The 22,334-nt window shown below is 35.4% G+C and overlaps 1 protein-coding gene across 4 annotated transcripts in view; it reads right to left on the minus strand.

The window, feature by feature from the left end:
* MET (MET proto-oncogene, receptor tyrosine kinase) overlaps positions 1-22,334 on the minus strand; it is a 137,169-nt gene that overhangs the window by 77,657 nt on the left and 37,178 nt on the right. For 3 of the 4 annotated variants that reach the window (XM_039337005.1, XM_039337006.1, XM_039337007.1), the window contains exons 2-3: positions 11,442-12,659; positions 208-399 (exon numbers count right to left, since the gene is read on the minus strand). In XM_039337005.1, coding sequence (XP_039192939.1) covers positions 208-399; positions 11,442-12,644 — 1,395 coding nt within the window. In that variant the 5' untranslated portion in view covers positions 12,645-12,659. The remainder of the gene's footprint in view (positions 1-207; positions 400-11,441; positions 12,660-22,334) is intronic. The other variant, XM_039337008.1, reaches the window with a different exon arrangement.

Here is a 22,334-nt window from a genome sequence, read left to right on the forward strand (position 1 = left end):
ATCACTCTACTTCAAATTAATTATTGGTTTTAAATTGAGCATAGTTTTTATTTCATGACTGCTTTCTTCACCTTAATCTGTATTACCATTTAAAATTTTTGGACTGACTTTCCCATTCAAGGATGATTCCTTTCCTTCCCAGCCTTAGCTTTTACTGACTGGATTTGTTCTAAAAAACCCCGAGCAGTACAATATTATATTGCTTACCTGCATAAAGCGTCCTTCAGATGTCCCCAGATTTGCTATAGTAAGATCCCCTTTAATGAAGACAGATATAGAAGTTAAGAGGACAGTGTTGAATTGCTCAGTGAATAAGTCAATTCTCTGCAAAGCTGTAGTAACCTCCACTCGATACTCGTCATCTTGAGCTCCACAGTAAGAGGTGTTCCTTGAAAAATTCTGCAAGAAAACTAAATTTGTTTCAGCAAACCAGAGAGGACAGTAGGAATGACAGTATTTCAGTAGCTGACAATGTGGTAGAAGACCAGGAATATTGACTGAGTTTTGAAAACAGTTTTATTAGATTTTAAAAGCAAGACAGTATTATTAAGTTGCACAATTTACATGGTATTATGGAGATCTTTTTTTTTTTTTTTACTACTTAGTGATGTTCATGCTTTTTCAAATATTTCTAAACTGTCACACAAGGAATCCACAAACACCAGTGGATGGCCAAAATCCTCTGCATTCTTTTAGATCTCTGGGCTTGAAAGGCAAGAGGCTGAATTCTCAGTTGCCTATTCAAACCAAAAATAATATAGCTAATGATATAACTAAAACAGGGATACTTCATCCTTTACAAATGTATTTCTTACAAAGTTTCTTCTAGATAGAAAGCATGTTAATATAATGCCAGCAAATAAGATTTTAGAATGTGTTTGTGGGCAATTGAATAAAAAGTAATTGCAGAATTTTGATAAATCCATAACATCTTGCTTCATATATAACTATCTCAAGACTCATATACGGTCTACTGTTTACCCTACTTTATATGTCTTATTTGTACTAAGTCAGATGGCTTCTTGGAATCTACACAAAGAAATAGCGAAATAGGTCATTAATAATGGTAGGCTGCTGTACTTTGGATTATGGAAGCCCCAGACTTGGAATGTGGTGGAGGTAGCAAAGATGGCACCTGCAAGAATTTACACCATTTGGTGATTGGCTGGCAGCTACAGCAGCATTCTGTGAAGTGTGTTTGGCTTCCAAAGCTGGCTGAAGGTTTTGCATGGCCACTTCCTCTGATCAACCAAACACAAATCTGCTCATGGACTATTTTGTTTTGAATGTGATTATGAACTGTGAAGAGGCTTTTTTGGGCATCTAGAGGCTATACTATGGTCAAGAGAGTGTGGGGTTAATTGTGCTCCAGAGGATCCTGGGTGAAATGGATTATCTGAACTCCTTTCATTCAGGTTTCAGGATGGATACAGGATGGAAATGGTGTTGGTGATGATCATCATTTTTGATGATTTCTGGTGGGAGCAGGATGTGGGTAGTACATTCCTGCTCTATCAATATTACTATTGATCATGGTATCCTTCTGGAGCAACTCTGGGGTTTGGGAATAGGAAGCACTATGTAATCTAGTTCACTTCCTTCCTCAGAGGCTCTTTTCAGTCAGTGATGATTGAGACTGAGAGGTCCAATTTGTGGCCCCTGCTCCAAGAGTTCCAGAGGAATTGGTGCTTTCTCTATTCCTGTTTAATATCTACATGAAGCTGCTAGGTGAGATCATCAATCATGTTGATGATACTGTTGTACATTTCTGCAAATGATGAGTTAAATGATGCTATGATCTTTTTCTTAGTACCTGGAGGTTGTTGAGGTCTGTGATTGCTTCCTCCTATCTAATATTATTTCCCAAATATAAGATTAATATGATACTTTTCCAGAAGGCCTTGAAGACATAGTTCTGCCAGTGGGCCTTGGAACCCCAGGTTGATCAAGTGGCTGTTTGATTGTGTTTGCTTCTGCCACAGGGATGATTTTGTTGTTATGGGTTTCTGTACAGTGGATTTTTTATTTTTTAAACCAACCAGAATTGCCAGCCAGATAAATTTGTTTTAATAAATAAACAATGCTAAATAAATTTATTAGTCTGGAAATATTTTAATTAACTCTTTTTATGTTGTAATTTTTATTACCATAATATATTTTGTTTTCAATCCTGTAATTCATCAAAAGGAAATGCATACTTTTCTGACAAATTATTCTCATAATATATCTTGGTAAATTGGGCTTAAAAAGTCTAATTATGTTACCTTGACACTTCAATAATAATCTATTAACTGAACCATTTACCATTGATGCTTCATTTCTATTGCACATAATAAACAGAGACCATTTAGCATTTTAATACTGGAGAATATATGATATACTTCAGTTCTAGAATATGACTGGAGTTATACACAACAATGTAAAAATAACAAAAATGTAGCTGTCTTCAAAAATCAATATTATACTCATTATTTTTATTGAATATTAAATTTAAAGATTAGTTTTAAAATTAGGGTGTATTATCCCATGACTGATTACATATGGAAAAAGGGAATGTGTCCTTTAAAAAGCAAACCAGAATGTGAATGATAACAATTCTATTATTTCACATTTCAACTGGAAATCAAATTTTTAAAATGTTAATTGCCAACAGAATTTGGTCATCTTTTCAAAATACATAGCTACATCACAATGTCATATTTTTTGATGTACATAAGCTATGGCTCTAATGCTGCATTTTTGCAACATCGTCATCTAATTAAAATTATGCACTTGACCAGGAGCAGAGAAACTGGATTTTTAAAAATTCAAGCCCTAAAATCTCTTGCCATGTATAGTTATAAATGTGGATAATAGATATTCAAAACATTTTTGGCATCTCCTTGCCCTCAACTAGAAGAGCCAACTATACCACTGAGTATCAATTACTCTAGGAGGTTTTTCTCTTGAGTTGAACATTCTAAGACTATTGACAGAGCATTCTAAAGGAAGATTGAAATTCCATTCCCTATTATGTAATAAATATTGACCCAGAATCTGCAATTCACTTTTCCTCTCCCCATTGCCACTCCAAATAGGCTTCAAAAGAAATCCACATTTCAGAGCAGATTCTAAGGATGCATGGGGTTTGTTGAGACAAGATTGTATTGCATGCTAACAGCCAAAGGTAATACAGGCAGTATAAAATACTTTCCTCTCTTATGCAGACAAACACAGATGCATTTCAGCAGGCCCTAGTTAGTTTTATTCATTAAAACTTATTAAATTTATTCAATCATTTCATGCATTCATTTCATTCATTCCTTCTATCCCGCTTTTCTTTTTTTTATTATTTTATTTTTATTTTTAACCAACAAGACAAAACAGAACAAAACAAAACATAACACACATATACACAATATATATATACTCCTCCTTTTTTACAGCAATTACATAACGGTAATCTAATATTTACATTTCCCCTTTATTCTTCTTTAGAATATTTGTCCTTATAGCCCCGTTATTTCTTATTTACATTTTTCTTCCTTAATGTTCTACTTCTTACAAAGAATAATTCATATTATTATTATACATTATTATACACATTTTCACTTTTGAGCTTTCCATATTTGTTCTCCTCTATTAATTCTAGTCTCCAATCAGACATACAACTTGTTCCATACTATATAATACTCTGTGTCTTCCTTTTCTTTTATCTCTTTTGTTAATTTGTCCATCTCAGCACAGTCCAGGATTTTTCTTATTACTTCTTCCTCTGATGGTATATTCTCATTTTTCCAGCACTGTGCATATGCTATTCTTGCCGCCGTTATTATATGTAAAATTAAGTACCATATTTCTTTACTATATTTTCTATTTAAAATATCCAACAAAAAGATCTCTGGTTTCCAGTCTATGGGTTGGTCTATTATTTCTTGGATCCATTTTATTATTGTAGACCAATATTTTTTTGCAACTGGGCATGTCCACCATAGATGATAATATGTTCCATATGCTTTTTTACATTTCCAGCATGTTGGCGAATTATTCTGGAACATCTTGGCAAGCTTTGCTGGTGGAAGATGCCATCTGTAAAACATCTTCAACTGGTTTTCCTTGAATGCCGCCGACATAGTCAATTTTATATTTATTTCCCATATTTTTTCCCATTTCTCCAATTCTATATTATATCCGAAATTTTTTGCCCATCTAATCATTGTGTCTTTGACAACCTCGTCTTCCATTTTATATCTCAATAGGTATTTGTATAAATTGCTACTCGTAATTAATTTTATTTCTGTTCCATGTATAATTTTATCCAATTCTTGCGGCTCTTTTTGGATTTCATATAATTTATTCATTCATTTCATGCATTCATTTCATGCATTCCTTATCCCACTTTTCTTTACAGCAGGCTTTGATGATTCCAGAATGCTAAGCAAGGTCTGACCTGCTTAGAACCTTGATGGGAGACCATCAAGAAATCTTGCAATGTCCTGTAGTTTAAATGAGAAGTTTAAAAAAAATCCACTACCCTCGAGAGAAGTAATAACAAACCACTTCCTCCTAAGTGCTTTGAGAAGTGCTTGACTTGGAAGACTCTTTCTCTTTACCTGCTTTTTTGCTCAACTGGAACACTGAAGGTCCCCATGGAAAGAATACATTTGTTTTGCAAAAGGTCTAAGTTAATTGTTTAGAAATCAGTTTTAAAATTAGGGTGGAGGGGCCATGAGGCTCCAGAGTGAAAGGCACATAATGGCAAGTGTACAGTTGGATTCCAGCTGTATACTCTAAATGGATAAAGGCAGCCTTAAAACATTTTTAATTGCCATTTCAATGGTTAAATCTTTCAAAGCCACTTATCAAGCAATATGCCACAGGAGAGTATCCCTATCATTTAATTTATAAGAGATAATTATGTATTTCAGTTTCACTTCCTCACCTCAAACTCCCTAAATTATTCAGTTGGCAGACAAAATGGAAAATTAATTTATCTCTGGATTAAACATACATATATTTACTGCCAAATTTCAGTGACAAATCTCACAAATATTGTAGCTCAGTAAATGTTTTACTGGTATGTGGCTTACTTTTATTTCTTCCTTTCATGCACTTGAGTGAAAGTACAAAGTCCATTTGTGACTCATTCAGGAAAAAGAACTGCATCTGATGTAGGTCAAACTGGAATGTGATGATACAAACTCATTTCCTTCTTGTCCAAACTTAAATTATATTTTACTTGCTCATACAATGATCTGTGAAGCTACTCTACAACTAATCTTCACAATATGGGTCTTCAAATTAATTTATTTTTTTGTTGTTGTTTTTTAAATCCCTTTACTTTAAATGAATGTTATTACTTTGAGCAAGGATTAGTTTTAATTATGAATAACCCATTTCCAATAAAAACACACAAGGAAACTTATACAAAACCAATATAGAACAAAACTAAGAAAAAAATACAGCATATTAGTATAGAAAAAAAGTTAAATAAAACAATTTTATCTCAAATAACTGAGTGACCTCACAGCTGATCGGATCTGAACCTTACTTTCCTACACCCCAACATAGCACACATGATTAGAGGTAAATTAATACAAATTGTGTGTTTAAAATTTTTCAAACTGACATCTCAAACACTAACATCTAAATTATGTCAAAATAAATACTCACGAAAATAACTAATCATCACTGCCAAAATTATCTGCTCCATAAGGATGATTTTATTAATAACACATTACAAATCAGTCTGAAAGAAATCTGTATGAACTTGGACTAAACTAAATAAGTAGCTTCATAATTTTTATCCCATTCGCATATGTGTTATTTAAATACTAAAGTAATATTACATTTTATATTAATACTGTGGGGAAAATTAACCTACAATGTGATTTGCACAGAATTTTGTAAGTTATGAACATAATGCAAGCTGCCACTAATTCTTATAACACTATATAAGATGAAAGCCATCATAATTTCAGAGATTATATATTATTTTACATTTTATTGTGAAAATAATTCTCATTATCATGAAAAATTTTGTTGTATGTTTCTGGGCATGGAGCTGGAGTGTCAGTGGGAACTTGTGATATGCTACTTTACTGTATTTAGACTGGTTTGATCTCCTGACTGCTGTATGTGCTATTTGTATTATATTTTATATTGTTCTATTTGTGGTAAATCACTCAGAGTTGTTTTGTGAGAGCATGGTTAGATAAATTGAATAAATAAATAAATAAATGTGGTACACCTTTATATATTTTTGCTTTTATCATAATATAACTTGCTGAAATATGTTCATGTCATAAACATAACAGCTTCATATAAATAATTGAGATTTGTGATTAAGCAAAAATTTGAACTCAGCTTTCTGTGATACCATTCTAATCTATAAATAAGAGGGCATCTCTATCTAAAACAGTAAAAAGTACAAAAATTGTGTATTCAAAGTAAGATATTTCAAAATTAAAAGAGTTCTTGCACAGTATTTATCTTGACTTCAACAAGCATATTAACATAGGAAGTGTGACTCCAAACTAGTTCAGGTCAATAGAAGTAATTGTTAAATATACAGTAAATATAGCATCAGCTATGAATATTTCCAGAAACTCTTAGTGTTCATTTACTGATAAACGAAAAGAAAAAATATTTATGCTAATGACAGATTACGTAAGTAAAAAAGAGATACATGCTGATGTAATTAGCTAATATAAATTAAAAACATAGCACATTTTCTTTCCAAAGATCTTTCATAGTATTATTCACTTGGTATTGATTCCCACTGCATCAATTCTTGTAATCTGGTTAGTGCATTAGCACTAAGTAAATAGTATTGATTTAAGTACATGTATAATGGACATATGTGTTCTTTGTATTTTGCCTGTTTCCTTTGTATAATGGCAAAGGCAACACATGGTAAAAAAGGCAACCCAGGGCAAAAAAATAATAATGTTATTAGCTACTGAAAACAGTAGACAAGTATGTCACACCTCCTGATCAAGATAGGCTTGACTTTAACAACTGTTTATATCAATAATATTTCTAGAAATACTTAATTAATACTTGAGGCTTTTCTCTCAATACCATAGAACTATCTACCAATTCTTGCCTTAGCAGAGACTATTCCAGAATGAATTTTTCCACCCTACTAAAAATCCGTATCCTTCCTGTTCTCAGTAATTGCCAGTTATCTGACTTCCCACTAAGGTAAGGGATGACAAGGCCTTTGTCAGTGTTAGAATAACGGCCAAATAATAATTATTTATTTTAAAGGCATTTATGACTTCTCACATCAACATGTGACTTTTAACACAGGTACCACAGATCTGATTTGAATCTGACTTATTCGTGGGCTGGGAGAAAGATGAAGCAACATTATAAGACACAGCAATAAAAAAGAGATTGCCAGAACACATTTATGGTATAGTTTAGGAGCAATGGAGATATGGTATAATAAAATGGGAATGGTCATAATTTTAGAAGTGAACTTATATTCAGTCCTGTATTCAATGAATGCTTAAGATGCAATGGATTTCCTTCCCAGTTTGATGTGCTACATTCTCCACTGGCAGAGCACTAAACAAGAAACTATAAATTGCTCAATTAAGCTATAAATTTATGGCACAGAGGATCCCATGGATCAACTAATGAGATGTATAAAATCAATTAAATCTTGCAATCACTGGGTATGCTATCATCCCAGAAACCAGCTGTGTATATCCATATTAATTAATTAATATGTGAATTGTCAAAATTCAAATAATATATCATACAAAAATAGAAAAAGCAAAAAGTATTTCAGCAGGTGCTTGCTTGATGGTGCACTGTTTCTATAGCAAACTTTGTATGACTACTAATTATTTCTCAGTTAAATAAAGATAATATTCATGATTTAAAAGGATTAGCTATGTTAGAGAACTAAAGACAAATAAACAATATGATTAAATGAGAATTAAAGCTGTCCTAATTTACACACACAAAATCATAAACAACTTCCTATATGAAGTATGCCAGTATAAGGGAATAATGAGAGCCAATTTAATGTAGTCTAAGGTATCAGGAGACTGTGAATTCTAGTCCTGCATTAGGCACAAAGCCTTTGGTCAGTTACTTTCTCCCAACCTTAGGAAGGAGCAAGGAGGCAATGCAAACTTTGCTGCTGAAAAACTTTTCCAAGAAAGCTGCAGGGCCTTGTCCAGACAGTTTCCAAAGAATTCTACATGACTGAATGGAAGAAAAATAATTAGGGTGGAGTAAAGAAAATCCAAGACCATAGCATAAGGTGATGGAAAATAAGCTATACTACCAGGGTGCAAAAATACAGTCAGAAGGATTTAAAAGCATTGAGCTTTAGCTGCTCCCTTCTAGAGACCCAGAAACTCTATTAAACTTAAGACACTGCTATTTCCTCTACAGAAGAAATAAGCCGTGTAGACACTTTGTTTAATTGTGCCCTATATCTATTGTATCATTCAAATTTGACCCAATGTATTTTCTAAAAGTAGACATTAATGCAGTAGGCAGTGTTATATATCCCATAAAGTAACCGGAACTGAACTGGAAGAAAATTGTAGACTAACCCTCCACTCCTGTATTTTATTAATTTGTAATGCATAATGAAGTTTTTAAACATGAGAATCTGTTTAAAACAAATCATTATGAACTGTATAGACATGTGACTAGAAAACCTGCTATGAGAAGATGAGGAAAAGCTTTTACTTTGTGTTGTTTTGTGTTTATTTTATTAAATATTGCTAGATATACCCAAAGGACAAAAAAATCAATAAACCTCCTTTGGTTTCCTGATTGAAGACTTCCCATTATAAAATAAGCATAACTCAATTTCTCTCCTCTATCATCTAAATAAATAAATATCACTGTATGTTTATATCACTGTCTCTTTTTATTTGATTTCTTGGGGCTCTTCATTTCACTGCCCCTTTTTTCCCCCCCTCTTCCCTTTATCTGCAAAAGGAAGTTTTTCTGGTTATTTGGCTATAACATTTCATAGAATACAGTACAGATAATTGAACAAACTTTGTTGCATTACATTCTTGATTAAATTATCTTTCTATTGATATATAATTTTATGGTACTACTCCAAAAAAAGTGGTTATTAGCCATCAAACCTCAAAAATACACTTTTCCCCAAAAGGTTTCCACAATTTTGGCCACTACTGTAAAATTAAAATTGACAAAAATGACAAAACCCTTGAATCATGTTCCTTTTTTATTATACTATATGATACTGCACTGGTTACCAGTTGGCTTCTGGGTACAAAGTCAAGCTGCTAGTTATCAATTCCAGAGCATATGATTTGGCTATTTGAGCAGGACAGGTTTTGCACATCTTATAATATTGGGCAGAGCGGCTGCATTTAGGTTTTTTTTTATTAAATAATAATAATATTAAATAATAAAAACATCTGTATAGCTTCCCCACAGATGATGTTCAGAAAGTCACTGAAAACCAGGCTATTTTCCCAGTGGCAAGATGGTTGTTGAGCCGCTGTAGGATTCTATATTTGTTTTCTGGATGAATGGTATCCATGATTGTATTGTTGTTTTTTTCCTTTTCAAATGTAAGCTGTCCAGAGTTATTGGAAATAGGTCTCTAAATAAATAAATACCTAAAATAAATAAATACCTAAACATTTTGGAAGATCAGCAGTAGAAATTTTGGAAAGCTTTCTGATGTACTGCCCCCCCCCCCAAATACAGGTAGTTAACAACCCTAATTGGAAACTGAAATTTCTGTTGCTAAGTAAAGTGGTCATTTGATGAACTGTCATATTATACCACTTAGCAACGGCAGGGGCAGCAGTTCCACTTGCCATAGTTAGGTGAGGACCTGCTGCTTCTCCTGCACTGCCACACTCACCTTTGCTTCAACTCACCACATCTGCTCATCTCACATCTCCTTTTATGTGGCCCTAAACTTTACTATCATCTAAGCCTGCTGACTCCTCCTCCCTGACTGACCTTTGCTATCTTCTTCCAATTGTTGACAAGGCGTACTCAGCTGAAGTACCTACTGGCCCTTCATGCAGCCTTAGGGAAACCTTGTGCAGCCTTGCAAAACCAGCTAGGAGTGGCAGGAGCAGCCTCAACAGCGGCAGGGGTGGCAGGGTACAGGGCAGCCAAAAGAGATGGAGAGGAAATAGGTGGCTGGGGGAAATGAAGCAGCACCGCTGTGGTAAGTGTGGGCAAGTTGCCAAGAACCATCATTTTTATCCCATGCCTAGGTAATGGCAAAAGAGGACCAGTCGTAAGTACTACTTGCTCAGCAGTTCATAACCTTGAATGATTGTTGAATGGTCATTAAGTGAGAACTACCTTTTTAATGAAAAGAGTGGAAAAGAATCATACATTTTAATTATTTGATACATCTGTACCAATATTCTACATTATCAGCTTGCATACCTCTCTCTGACTTAAATACATATCTTGAAATTGTGTGTTGTTGATTAGATAATCACACTTTTTAATATCCTAAAGAACTTGTCAATGATATGCTAAAATATTGGCAACTTTGAAATGTTCTCCAGTGACAAATATTTTTCCAGCAAATAGAAATTCACCAATGATTCTGTCAATATATTTACTCAGATGCTTTGTGAAGAAATTATTAAGTTGCTCTAGATAATTTTAAAACTATTTTTAAAATAATATTCACAGTAATACAATAGGAAAAGATTAAACAATAATCTATGATTATGGAAAAGTTCTCAGGTCAAAATGTTGAATATTTTCAGAAGAAAAATGAGCAAAAGAAACTAAGATTTGAGGACAATAAAATGTTGAACTAAGCACTAAAGAAAGGTATGTTCAAATACAATGTAGTATGTATATATTTCATTTAAAAAATCCTAGAAAGTATAAAAACCATTTATTTCATTTCTAAAGAGCCACCATATTTGATTCATAAACTGTTTAATTGAAAAGCTTTAACTTCAAGCCATTCAGGCTTAGCTGGAATAAAGTATGTTATATTCATGTACTTGTGATTCATCTACTTGTGATTTAATTGAAAGATTATGCAGGGAACAGAATCACTTTGTTAATGTGTAGTATTATTGGCTTTAATAAACCTAAGCAAAATTCTCTATTTTGACTTGTGATTTAAACACCTCCCATTTTCCTACTGATTAGAAGAAAACAGGGTTTATACTATCTTTAATGCAAAGTCTATTTTTTAATGCATCTTCCAATGACTTTTACATCCAACACTGATAACAATTATGTTATGTGAAGATAAATCACAATTGGCAGTAACTAGCATTAATAGTGAAATTGAAGTATAATAAGACAACAGGTCCTGGACCAAAGCCAAAACATAGTCCAAGATAATAGCTACTATTCATTACTAAAATCAGCATAGTCACATATTCAATACTTGAACATTCAGTGGGAATTTAGACAGTACTAGATAATTAACATCTTATAATACAATCCTTACTTACCTTGTTCAGGCAATATTTGTTGTTCTTCTTATAGAGATGCTGCAGACATTTCATGTTTTGTTTGTCTACAATCTTGCCAAAGAATTCATTGATGGTTTTGATAGAAACTGCACAGACAGCAGATTTAGGAGTTGGATTTGAAGAGTCTGGTTTACTTTGGGCAAAAGCACCAAATAAAACATCATCATTCATATCAAGGCCCATTTGCTGGGCTAAGGTTGCACCTGGCTTACCAATATATGCAGCCTGTAAAATATTAAATACCTCATTTGACCTCTTAGCTGACCTCTTCTTACGTTTTTCAGTGTAAATGCATTCAAGGGGCATTTCCACATATGAACGCAACTCAGAATCAAAAGAGCAAAACCGTATAATCCTTGTATGAAAAGCTTGGGAGTCAAGAGATTCTCTTTGAACAGTAAGGAAGTACACAAAATAGTCCTTTTCAAATGCATGAACATACTTGATGGGGTATGAATCCCTGAATTCTGGAAGAATGTCGATGTAAGAGTAAGCCGTGAGGAACTCAAATCCATCCAGAGTTTCTTTTAATCTTCGAACTGATATTGAATGAAGCAAATGGTCCTGCTGTGGTGAATTACTTACAGTATTGCCAACATAGAAGTATACAAATCTTTCTTTTTCTGCCACTAGAATTTTGGTTCCTAAGGGGCTTACAACACAGTCAGGACACTCATCTGATTCCTCATCCATCAGTTTGGAATACATGCAGTGTACTCTACTTCCAATGTCAGCAGGATTATCAGGATAAATGACATGGCGCTGGCAGGTTCCTTTGGCTACACTACCACAACTGATAAGATGATGATCATAATATGTTTCAAAGAGTAGAGCCATGTTAATGTTATCTTTCCAAATATCAGATTGATTTCCTTTAGGTTTACATTCATCACATGGAACACAACTTGGATTCTCAAGAACAGGTCCAGTCTTGTACTCATAGACATTATGAAGAGTTTCATTTAAGACATAGATTTTATTGACTGCACCTACATACAGGTGCTGTTTGTAGAGAATAATATTTTGTATTGGGGTTTCCGCAATGAAATATGGAAGTTGATATTGGATGCTCAAATTCATCTGTGATTTTGAACCTGCTTCTTTACATTTGCCATTGCTCTTCTGTACCAAGGTAGACAGGAATAATATAATCTCAAAGGGAGAAGTAGCAAAAAGGTTCATAATTGCAGATTTATCCTGTCAAAAGATATTTTAAGAAAGATTTATTACCATATGACTAATCAACAGAACTGTTAATCTAAGCTGTATTATTTATTCAAAGCATTTATACCATAAATTCAGTGTAAAAAGCTTCTAGAACAGCTTACATAATACAAAATCAAATACTGCCCTCAGGCCTAAGACGACTAAAATGACACAAGACTGAAAGAAAAGGATTTAGTGAAAGTAAAAGTACAGAAAGTACCTTAGGTTCAAATAATTGTTTTATTATTTCTAAAATAGGCAATTATAATAGAAATGGTCTGCTCAGGAATCTTATATAAGACCATCGCTTTTAGAAAAATATGGATTTCCCAAGATGTAGAAATAATGATACTAGGGCTAGGGCAAAACAACAACAACAATTCATTCTGAAACAATATCAACATTTGTTATTCCTGCTATAATTTTAAATATTTTATGAGAACGCTGCTTATAAATATTAACTATTTTTGAAAATCATGAGTTAAAGCCAAATTCAAATATATAGGCTTGCCAGCAGTAGCAGTTAATAGGATATGCAAAACTTTCTAAAAAGTGCTTCATAATGTGCTTGAGGTCACATAAAGCATTTCCATTCAAATCATTAAAGCAGTACATAACTACTTTATAGCCACATGTGGAGCCAACTAGAAGCAGCTTATGAAAGCAACTATGCAAGTCTGAGAAAAGGCATGACTGATCTAATTCTTTAAAAAAAAGAGAGGTTCTGTACATGTTCCCAATACATTGCAATATACCTCTTTGAAAAGATTTATAAAACAGAACATGAAATCTCTTGTTTTACATAGCATTATGTTATATAACTAGGACACTATCGTTCTCAGAAGGCCAACATTTCTTGTTTCAGATTTAAACCTTTTAGGAAAGAAGCCAAGAATCTTAACTGAAATATTATCAGATTAATAGGAAAACATGTCCATTATTTGCTAATCTACTTCCAATAGTCACAGGGAACTGACAGCCCTCTTGTTTTATCTCAAGAAAATTCAGAACAACTCACAAAATAGTATTCTCATAAATGATTTCCATTTTATCTTTAAACAAACCAGTGTTAATAATGCAATTAGCATTTACTTTATGAATATATAAGCATCTAATAAATATATAATTGCTTTATTTAAAAACTTTATTCATTATATACTTCCTTGACAGCATTATAACAATATAAATTAACACATTTAATAACACAGAATATATTAATCACTAAATATTGACAGACACTCTTTTTATATATTGTATTGTATATTGTATTGATTTGATTCTAATCCTAGGACATTTTAAGTATATTCAGGAATATTGATATTACCTTCCCTGAGTAATGTGTTTTTTACATGTTTTTGTTTATTTTCTCAGGATTAGTTCATTTTTTAAAATGCAGTAAGTCCTTGCGTTGCATAGGCCTTTAACTATACAGACAGACAGGAAACACATTTGAACTGTCTAACAGGCTGATGAGTCTAATCTAGCACATTTCTTCCTTTTTATTCATTTTGATGTGGTTTTCAAAGTCAAAAGTCTTATGAGTAGGGTGATATTTTAAACTTCTGACATGAATAATAAATGAATTGTGGTTGAAGCAGTGGGGCTTTCATCAGTTTTCAACATTATACTACAAGTTAAACCAAAACATTGTTCTACTGATACTTAGACACAGTTGCTAATCTAATTTTAGTTTCTTTAGAAGGAAACAATTATGCCATCTAAAAGGAACATGACAACCATATGCTGTTTATAGGATATGCTGTGCAATGTATTATTTAGTTATGGATAAATAGTATTGTGTCTGGTATAGAAAGATGAATATCATTGTTACCAATCATTCACAAAAACAAATTTAAAAGCGTCTTTGATATCTAGAAATATGAAACCAAGCTTCAACAAATTTATTTCTAAAGTAATATTCTTTTTATTATGCTTTATTTATTTTGCTTAAAGATACAGTAGCTTGCATATAAATAGTATGTTTCCCCAGAAAGGTAAACATACTATTTATATGTAAGCTACTGTATCTATTTATCTTCAAATTCAACTAAACTTTTACTAGAATTTCCTTTTCTCTGTTACTAGCTATTTTGAAAAATTTCTGCAAAGAGCAGTAATGGAAGAGTTTCACTTTCAAATCACATAGCTATTTATTTGGATCCAGACAGTTTTTAAAATGAGTATGTATTTTTGAATTTGATAAACTGGGAGAAAATAGGAAAAAATATTTGATTTACTGAAGCTCTTATGTCCTCTGCATAGTTCATATCATTAAATATTGAATTCCCTTTCACTGTGGCGTACCCTATTAATTTGTATAGATAATGGATTGGCAAAAACAGTATTTGCTTGGCTCTTATTTCTTTACAATTTCTCAAATCAGGATAATTTTATAGGGGGAAAAACAAGAGGCAAAAAACTTTCTATATTAAGTATATATCATTTCAGGATGGAAAGGAATTCCAAAGGTTCTTCTCAAGACATTTTACTTGAATGTTTGATCCAGGCCTCTTATTACAAAGTATCATCACAAGGCAAAGTGCTTGTGATGGAGTGTTCTGGAAACCTCAAAAGCCTGCATTTATTTTATAATTTTATTTTACCTAACAAAGCTATTGATCAAATGGAGAACTTGAGTGTTAGTCATGTTGTTGCAAACATATAATTCTTCCAAAATAAACCCTCCTATATACAGATAGTCCTTGACTTACAACAGTTTGTTTAGTGACCATTTGAAGTTACAATGAAGTGACTTATGAACATTTTTCCCATTTATGACTATTGCAGCATCCCCAGTCAAGGGAATAAAATTTGGATGCTTGACAACTGACTCATACTCATGATGGTTGAGCATCCCAGGGTTATGTGCTCCCCTTTTGTGACCTTCTGACAAGTAAAGTCAATGGGGACACCAGATTCATGTAACAAGTGTATTACTAATTTAACAACTGCAGTGATTCACTTAACAAATGTGGCAAGAAGTCATAAAATGGAGCAAAACTCACTTAACTAATTTCTCACTTAACAACATAAATTTTGGACCCAACTGTGGTTGTAAGGTTCAGACCTTAAGGACTAGCTGAACGTAAAAAGAAAATAAATGTAGTATCATATTCTAAATAACCCACACTATTTTCTGACAGTTTTCAAACAACCCGTTCTTCAGATTTCTTCACTTCGCATACCATTTTAGGCTATATCATCTAAGAAATAATAAAAACAGAGTTACACTTCGGACACAGAGTATGTAAGTTTAAATCAGCGGTTCTCAACCTGTGGGTTGCGACCCCTTTGGGGGTCGAATGACCCTTTCACAAAGGTCGCCTAAGACCATTGGAAAACACATTTCCGATGGTCTTAGGAACCGAGACACCACTCCGCATCCGTCTCCGCATGGCCTCCTCTGCCATTTGCAGAGAGAGAGGCAGAAAGGCACTTTCGCTTCCCTTCTCTCTCTCTCTCTCTCTCAGGCGGACTTACCTCCTGCAGGGCTCCTGATTGGCCTGCGCCCAGGTGCCCCACCCCCTGGGAGAAGCACTGCCAGGGCCTCATGGCTTGGAGCTGCCCGTAGAAGCCACGGGATCCCTGCTGGGAGCGGCCCACTGGAAGCTCCGCTAGCAGGCCAGCCCTCCCAAAAGCCATGACCCAAGGGAGACCAGCCCCTGCGATCCCCAGCCAGCCTGACCATTGGACCTGCTGGCCGGGAAGGCGCACTGGAATCCAGGCTGCTGGGAAGGAAGAAGGAGATTCAGCAAAGGTAGGAGAGGAGAGCCACCTCCTGGGGCCCAGTGCTGGCGGCAGCTTCCTTGCCCTCTTCTTCCTCCTCCCCTTCTTCCTCCTGCTGCCCCCAAAGCGGCTCGGGCGGGTGCTGGGGCAAGAGGGGTGCCTGGGGGGAGCAGCCGGGCTGGCAGAGGGGCTGGCATGGGCTGAACGGCACCAGCCCCCACCACGGCTCCATTGAATGGGCAGAGGGCGAGGCCAGGCAGCGCGGAGTGACTGCTTCCTCGCCCTCCTCCTCTCCTTCCTCCTGCTGCCCCCCAGGCGGCTCGGGCGGGCGCTGCCTCCACCGCAGCTCCATCAATGGGCGGAGAGTGAGGCCAGACTGCGCGGAGTCCGGGGGCGGCAGGGACCCCAACGATGCTGCCCTGTCGCTGCCGCCAGAGCTGCTGCCTCCCATCCTGCTCCCCCTCCCTGCCCATTCAGCTGAGGATGCGGCAGCTGGGCCGGGGGCGGCAGCGAGGAACCCCAACGATGCCTCCGTGCTGCTGCCGCTGCCACCAGAGCTGCTGCCTCCCGTCCTGCTCCCCCTCCCCGCCCCTTTGGCTGATGATGTGGCGGGGCGGCGGCCGGGGTGGCAGCAAGAAACCCCGACATGCTGCCGTGCTACCGCCACCGCTGCCTCCTGTCCTGCTCCCCCACCCCGCCCGTTCGACTAGGATGTGCAGAGGCCCGGGGCGGTGGGGACCCCCAATGATACTGCCGTAAGAGGGCAAAAGAGAGAGAGGAAAGAGACAGAAACAGAGGAAAAGAAAGAGAAAAGAGAGAGAGAAAGAGAAAGAGGGAGGAAACAGAAAAAAAGAGGAAAGAGGGAAGAAACAGAAAGAAAGAGGAAAGAGAGAAAGAGAAAGTGGAGGAGAGGAAAGAGAAAAAGAGTGGAAAGAGGGAAAGAGAGGAAAAGGGGAGAGAGAGAGAATGAGAAGAGAGAGGAAAGAGAGAACGAGGAAAGAGAAAGAGAGAGGAAAGAGAGAAAGAGGGAGAGGAATGGCGCTTCTCCAACCAGGCTGGGCACAGCCAGCAAAGCAGCCTTCCTGCCCTCCCTCCCCGGCCAGCTGGATGGGGGGTTGGGGGTCACCACAACATGAGGAACTGTATTAAAGGGTCCCGGCATTAGGAAGGTTGAGAACCACTGGTTTAAATCATGCTATTGTCAAGTTATGAACTCTACTGCCTTTAGGACCGCAGCGTGCTTCTAACTTGCCAACAGAGGGGGGAGGAAGGGAAGAAAGCTTTGAATCCACAGATGTTCTTTATCAGTATGAGACCCAAACCTGTTGAAGAATTGTGTTGGCGAAACTAAAGTCTGTTCTCATAACTATTACTAGAAGATGTATTGGACAATGTGATCTGTACTGTCAGAGAGGGGTGGAAAAAGTTTCATTCTTTTAATTAACTGCTTCCCACCATTTCCTTAGAGCTAGCTTCCCTTTGACCCCACCAGTTTGATTCTGCTCAATAAAAGTAATCGTTAGAAGCTCTGATGTTTTGCTTGGTTGGGCTTTTCAGCCGGGGGTTGACAGCTATCACCATACAGAACTTCAGAAAAGTCAGTTTGAATAGTTGAAAAGGTACAGACTACAGGTAGTTCTTGACTAACGACCACAACTGGTACCAGAATTTTGGTTGCTAAGCAAGGCAGTTGTTCAGTAAGTCATGGCTGATTTTACTTTTGCCATGGCTGTTAAGTAAATCACTGCATTTCTTCAACGAATGATGTGGTTGTTAAGCAAATCCAGCTTCCCCCATTGACTTTGTTTGTCATAAGACAGGAAGATCACAAATGATGATCATATGACCCAGGGATGCTGCAATTGTTGCAAATACATGCCAGTTGCCAAGTACCTGCAATTTGATCAAGTGATCATGGGGTTGTTGCAATGCTTCCAAGTGTGAAAACCAATCATGGGTCACTTTTTTTCAGTACTGTTGTAACTCTGAACGGTCACTAAACGAATGCTTATAACTCAAAGACTATCTGTACTTGGGACTAACATTTAGTAAGTGCAAGGACCAGTTATAACTTTTTTTCAGTGCCACTGTAACTTTGAACAGTCACTAAGTGAAGGATTGTAAGTCGAGGACTATCTGTATAGTCCTGAGCTAGATGGAATAATAGTGAAACTCAAACATTCTTAGATCCAGAAAAATGGAAAGGAAGGAATGGTAGTTGGCTTTACTATTCTTGGATGTTGGCAGCTTTCAATAAACTGGCTGTCCATGAACTCCAAAGGTTCTTCCTTTCTTTTGATATACTCTGTATTCACAATAATGGCTTCTACAAGAGCACCCCAAAAATGTTCTGGTCCAGTCTCACATTTGCCTTTTTCAAGGGATGACTCTTTCTAGGCTTGAAATGGGTGCTGGCACTGAACCTGTAAGTCCATTCCAAGCAGCCCAATCTCTTTCTCTCATTATAGTACCTTATAATGAAAGGTCTGAACTGAACCAGCCGCAAGGCCCACCACAACCCAGAAAGAAAAGAAAGAGAAAAGATGCCACTAGCAAAAGCATTTCAGTTTTGCTTGAATATCTTGAATAGTGCTGAGGAATGTATTAGGTTATGGCAGGATCTACTGCTGGAGGGGAGGGGAGAGGAGAGGAGGAGCCAACAGTGCAAAGCAGAGCAAGAACCCCATCAAGCACAGATGCATTCATGGAAGGATTGAAACAAATCATTGTTCTGTAGCTACATTTGAGAATCCCTTCTCAAACTCTTCATATCATGAATTCATTCTTCTTCTTGTGCCATATCCGTTATCGGATGTTGGCGATCCTATTTTATCAGCAGCCGCACAAAAAAATGCTGCTGAGTTTTGTCCAAACCAGTCCCTTGAGATTTTGAAGCCACAATGTTTTTCTTTTGCCTGGACCTCATTTGTCTTCAATCTTTCCCTGGAAGATTAAATGGAGTATGCCGTATTTTTCTGGGTGTCGCATCACTTGTCCGAAATATTCTAATTTTCGTTTTTTAATTGTTTTCATGATTTCCCTTGGCTTTCCCAGGCGGCTTATCACCTCCTCATTTCTGATCTTGTCAACCCAGTTTATATGTAACAGCCGCCTGTAAATCCACATTTCAAATGCTTCTAGTCTCTTCAGGTGGCCTTCTGTCAGAGACCAACTCTCTACGCCATAGAGCAGGATAGAAAAAATATAACATCTGACAAGCCTGATTTTCAGTCTTAGGCTTATGTCGTGATTGCAGAAGACCTTTTTCATTTTGAAGAATGCTGAATTCATAAATATATGAATTCATATATTTATGCAATTCTTATTTTACAGGCTTAGTGGAATTTGCACAGAGGAAATTTTGTAAATCCAATACTGCTGGATTATCATACATCAAAGCTCAGATATTGCCTATAAAATATAAAGCCAAAAATAACAGGACTAGTTAGTCATCACTGAGATATTTTGTAGCAGTTTTACTAGAAGTTCAGCTATCAACACAACATAGATATTGCAATGTTTGGAATCTAACCATTTTACTAGTCTATTAAATTTCTTCTAACATGGCCATCTTTGTATATATCCATCACTAAATAAAATAATTTTTAACAGTCTCTGGAAAGTGCTTGAAAATCTTCAGTAGCACAATATTTGACCTTTCAATTTACAAAAGCATTTGAGATAACCTCAATATGAATAGTTTTCTTTAAATTCATGGGATGAAGCATATTCCCATTTGGTGTTTAACTTAATGAGCTAAAAAATACCAATGTTGTTTGTGTAGAAACTTTTCCAGTTTGGATGCAATATAAAAGTTACTATATTGAACTCAAACAGAATGACAGAATTTCTGGGTAGACAACAAAAAGACCACTAAAATAATGTAATAGCCAGCAAATCTGTTCTAGGGAGCATGATGTCAGAACATTCATCCTCAACTATAAATGGGTTCTGGCTAGCCTCCACAAGCATAGTCAGCATGTTGGAGGTGCAAAAAATAAGTAATGCAATTGGTGTTAGAATATAACTGATACTTATGTGACCTAATATTCCTTACTGTAAGTGTAAGGTTAATTTTCTCATTTTATCAGTTAGCATTATTTCCTGCTGACCAACTGTTTTATGCATCTCATAATTCAATTCCTTTTTTTAAAAAAAAAATAAAGGAATATTTTAAAAGTATTCAGATTACCGTAAGTTTTAAATATAAAATAACTACCACATTCTGTGAAAATTAGAGATTAGATTGAAATCCTGCATGGAATTTCATGGAAATGAAACTTTGCCACATTTTTATCTTTCTCTTTTAGAATTACAAAGTTAAGAATTTTGTCTAAAATGATACAGAAAAAATGTGCATCTCCAGTAAATCTTGCTAAATCTTATCTTGGAAAACATGCTTTCCTAATCACCTAACAGATAGATATTTCCAGAAACCAGAACTGTGTTTTATAGTCACGCTATAAATTAAAAGAAAAATATTGCTTTTTGTGCCATTAATAAATTACATATATTAATGCAACCAGGACGGAGCTAACAAAGAGTCTTAGGCTTTTCCAGAAAACATAGCCTTTGTTTTCCTGAAATATGAAACATGAAATATCTTCAGTATATTTACTGAAGTCTAAAAGTGAAGAGGAAAAACGAAAACCAAGTTAGTACATATTTTAACATTTAGAAAGTATTTACATGCAGGCCCCATTAATCAATTTACAATGCTATTCTACTTATAGCACCTTTCCAAAGTGTAAATTATTTAACCAGGTCAAAATAATTATTGTAGTATGCTTTTAAACACATGCATACAAAAATAGTAATTTATCTTCTATTTTGAAGAAAATATATTGTTCTTTTATTCATTTTATTTTAACATAATAAGTAAACTGTAGAGTAAGTAGATATTTTTCCTTTGCTACCTACTGCATTACTTTAAATCCCTAAGAATAAAGCGAGCTTTTCAGCCTGTGCCAGACTAGATTTATTTCATTCCTTATGATAGTAATAGTGCTGAACTAAAATGGCACAATAGGTCTTTATTATTAGTAATTTAATAAGCCTTCAAGAATTTTCACTGATGTTCTATGGGAAAAAGCAGAACAATAACACTATTTTGTTTCAAAGACTGAGAAGGAAGAATACTAGCCAACCTTTGCTGAAGAGGTACAGAAATAGTATGAGTAAAGGTTGAAAGTTTAAGATCATAAGAAGGAAGTTAAATATTCTGAAAATATTGAAAGGAGGCCTAGAAAAAGAAATTCACTCAAGAATGAAGAACAGGGAAAAGAAAACCAGACATTAGAATGTGTATCATTATATTGGTTTGAGCTGAGTTGGGCTTTATGAAATCGTCATTAAAGCTTTTATTCTTTGTCTTCCCCCATGTACAAAAAAACACAGATCACATAGCAATATTTAGCATCAAAAGCAAAAAAAGGCAAATAGACACTATAGACAGAAAGAAATATTTAGATTCACATTTTATTTAATGTTTGCTGAGGGTGGGGGAAAGAGGACAAATGTACCATGATATCATCACAATAATGATGCAACTTAAATCAGGTATGATGCAGATGACATAACTATTGTTTGTGAGGGATTAAGTCATGATGCATAATTATTGTCATGTTGACCTCATTGTGATTTGTAATAGATGCCAATGCATAAATCTCATTTGATTTTGTTCTTTCTGAATAAGTAAAGTAATACAACAGAAACATGTGTACATTAACACAACAAAATAAATTCACCCAAAGTGGTATTCATATAATTCGATAGAAATTCTTGTAAAATAAATCATTGAAACAAAAATAAAGACTTGGTTAGACTTTTTAATTAATACTTATTTTGATGCAGGCGCACTGTTTTGCCTTCCACTGTCATCTTCAATTATGGATTCACTCTACCTAAAACTCACATCATTTGTATCTCTGTCTCTCTCTG

The sequence above is a fragment of the Crotalus tigris genome, unplaced genomic scaffold (genome assembly GCF_016545835.1).
Source record: "Crotalus tigris isolate CLP2741 ecotype Arizona unplaced genomic scaffold, ASM1654583v1 scf7180000017667.1391209, whole genome shotgun sequence".
Classification (NCBI taxonomy): domain Eukaryota; kingdom Metazoa; phylum Chordata; class Lepidosauria; order Squamata; family Viperidae; genus Crotalus; species Crotalus tigris.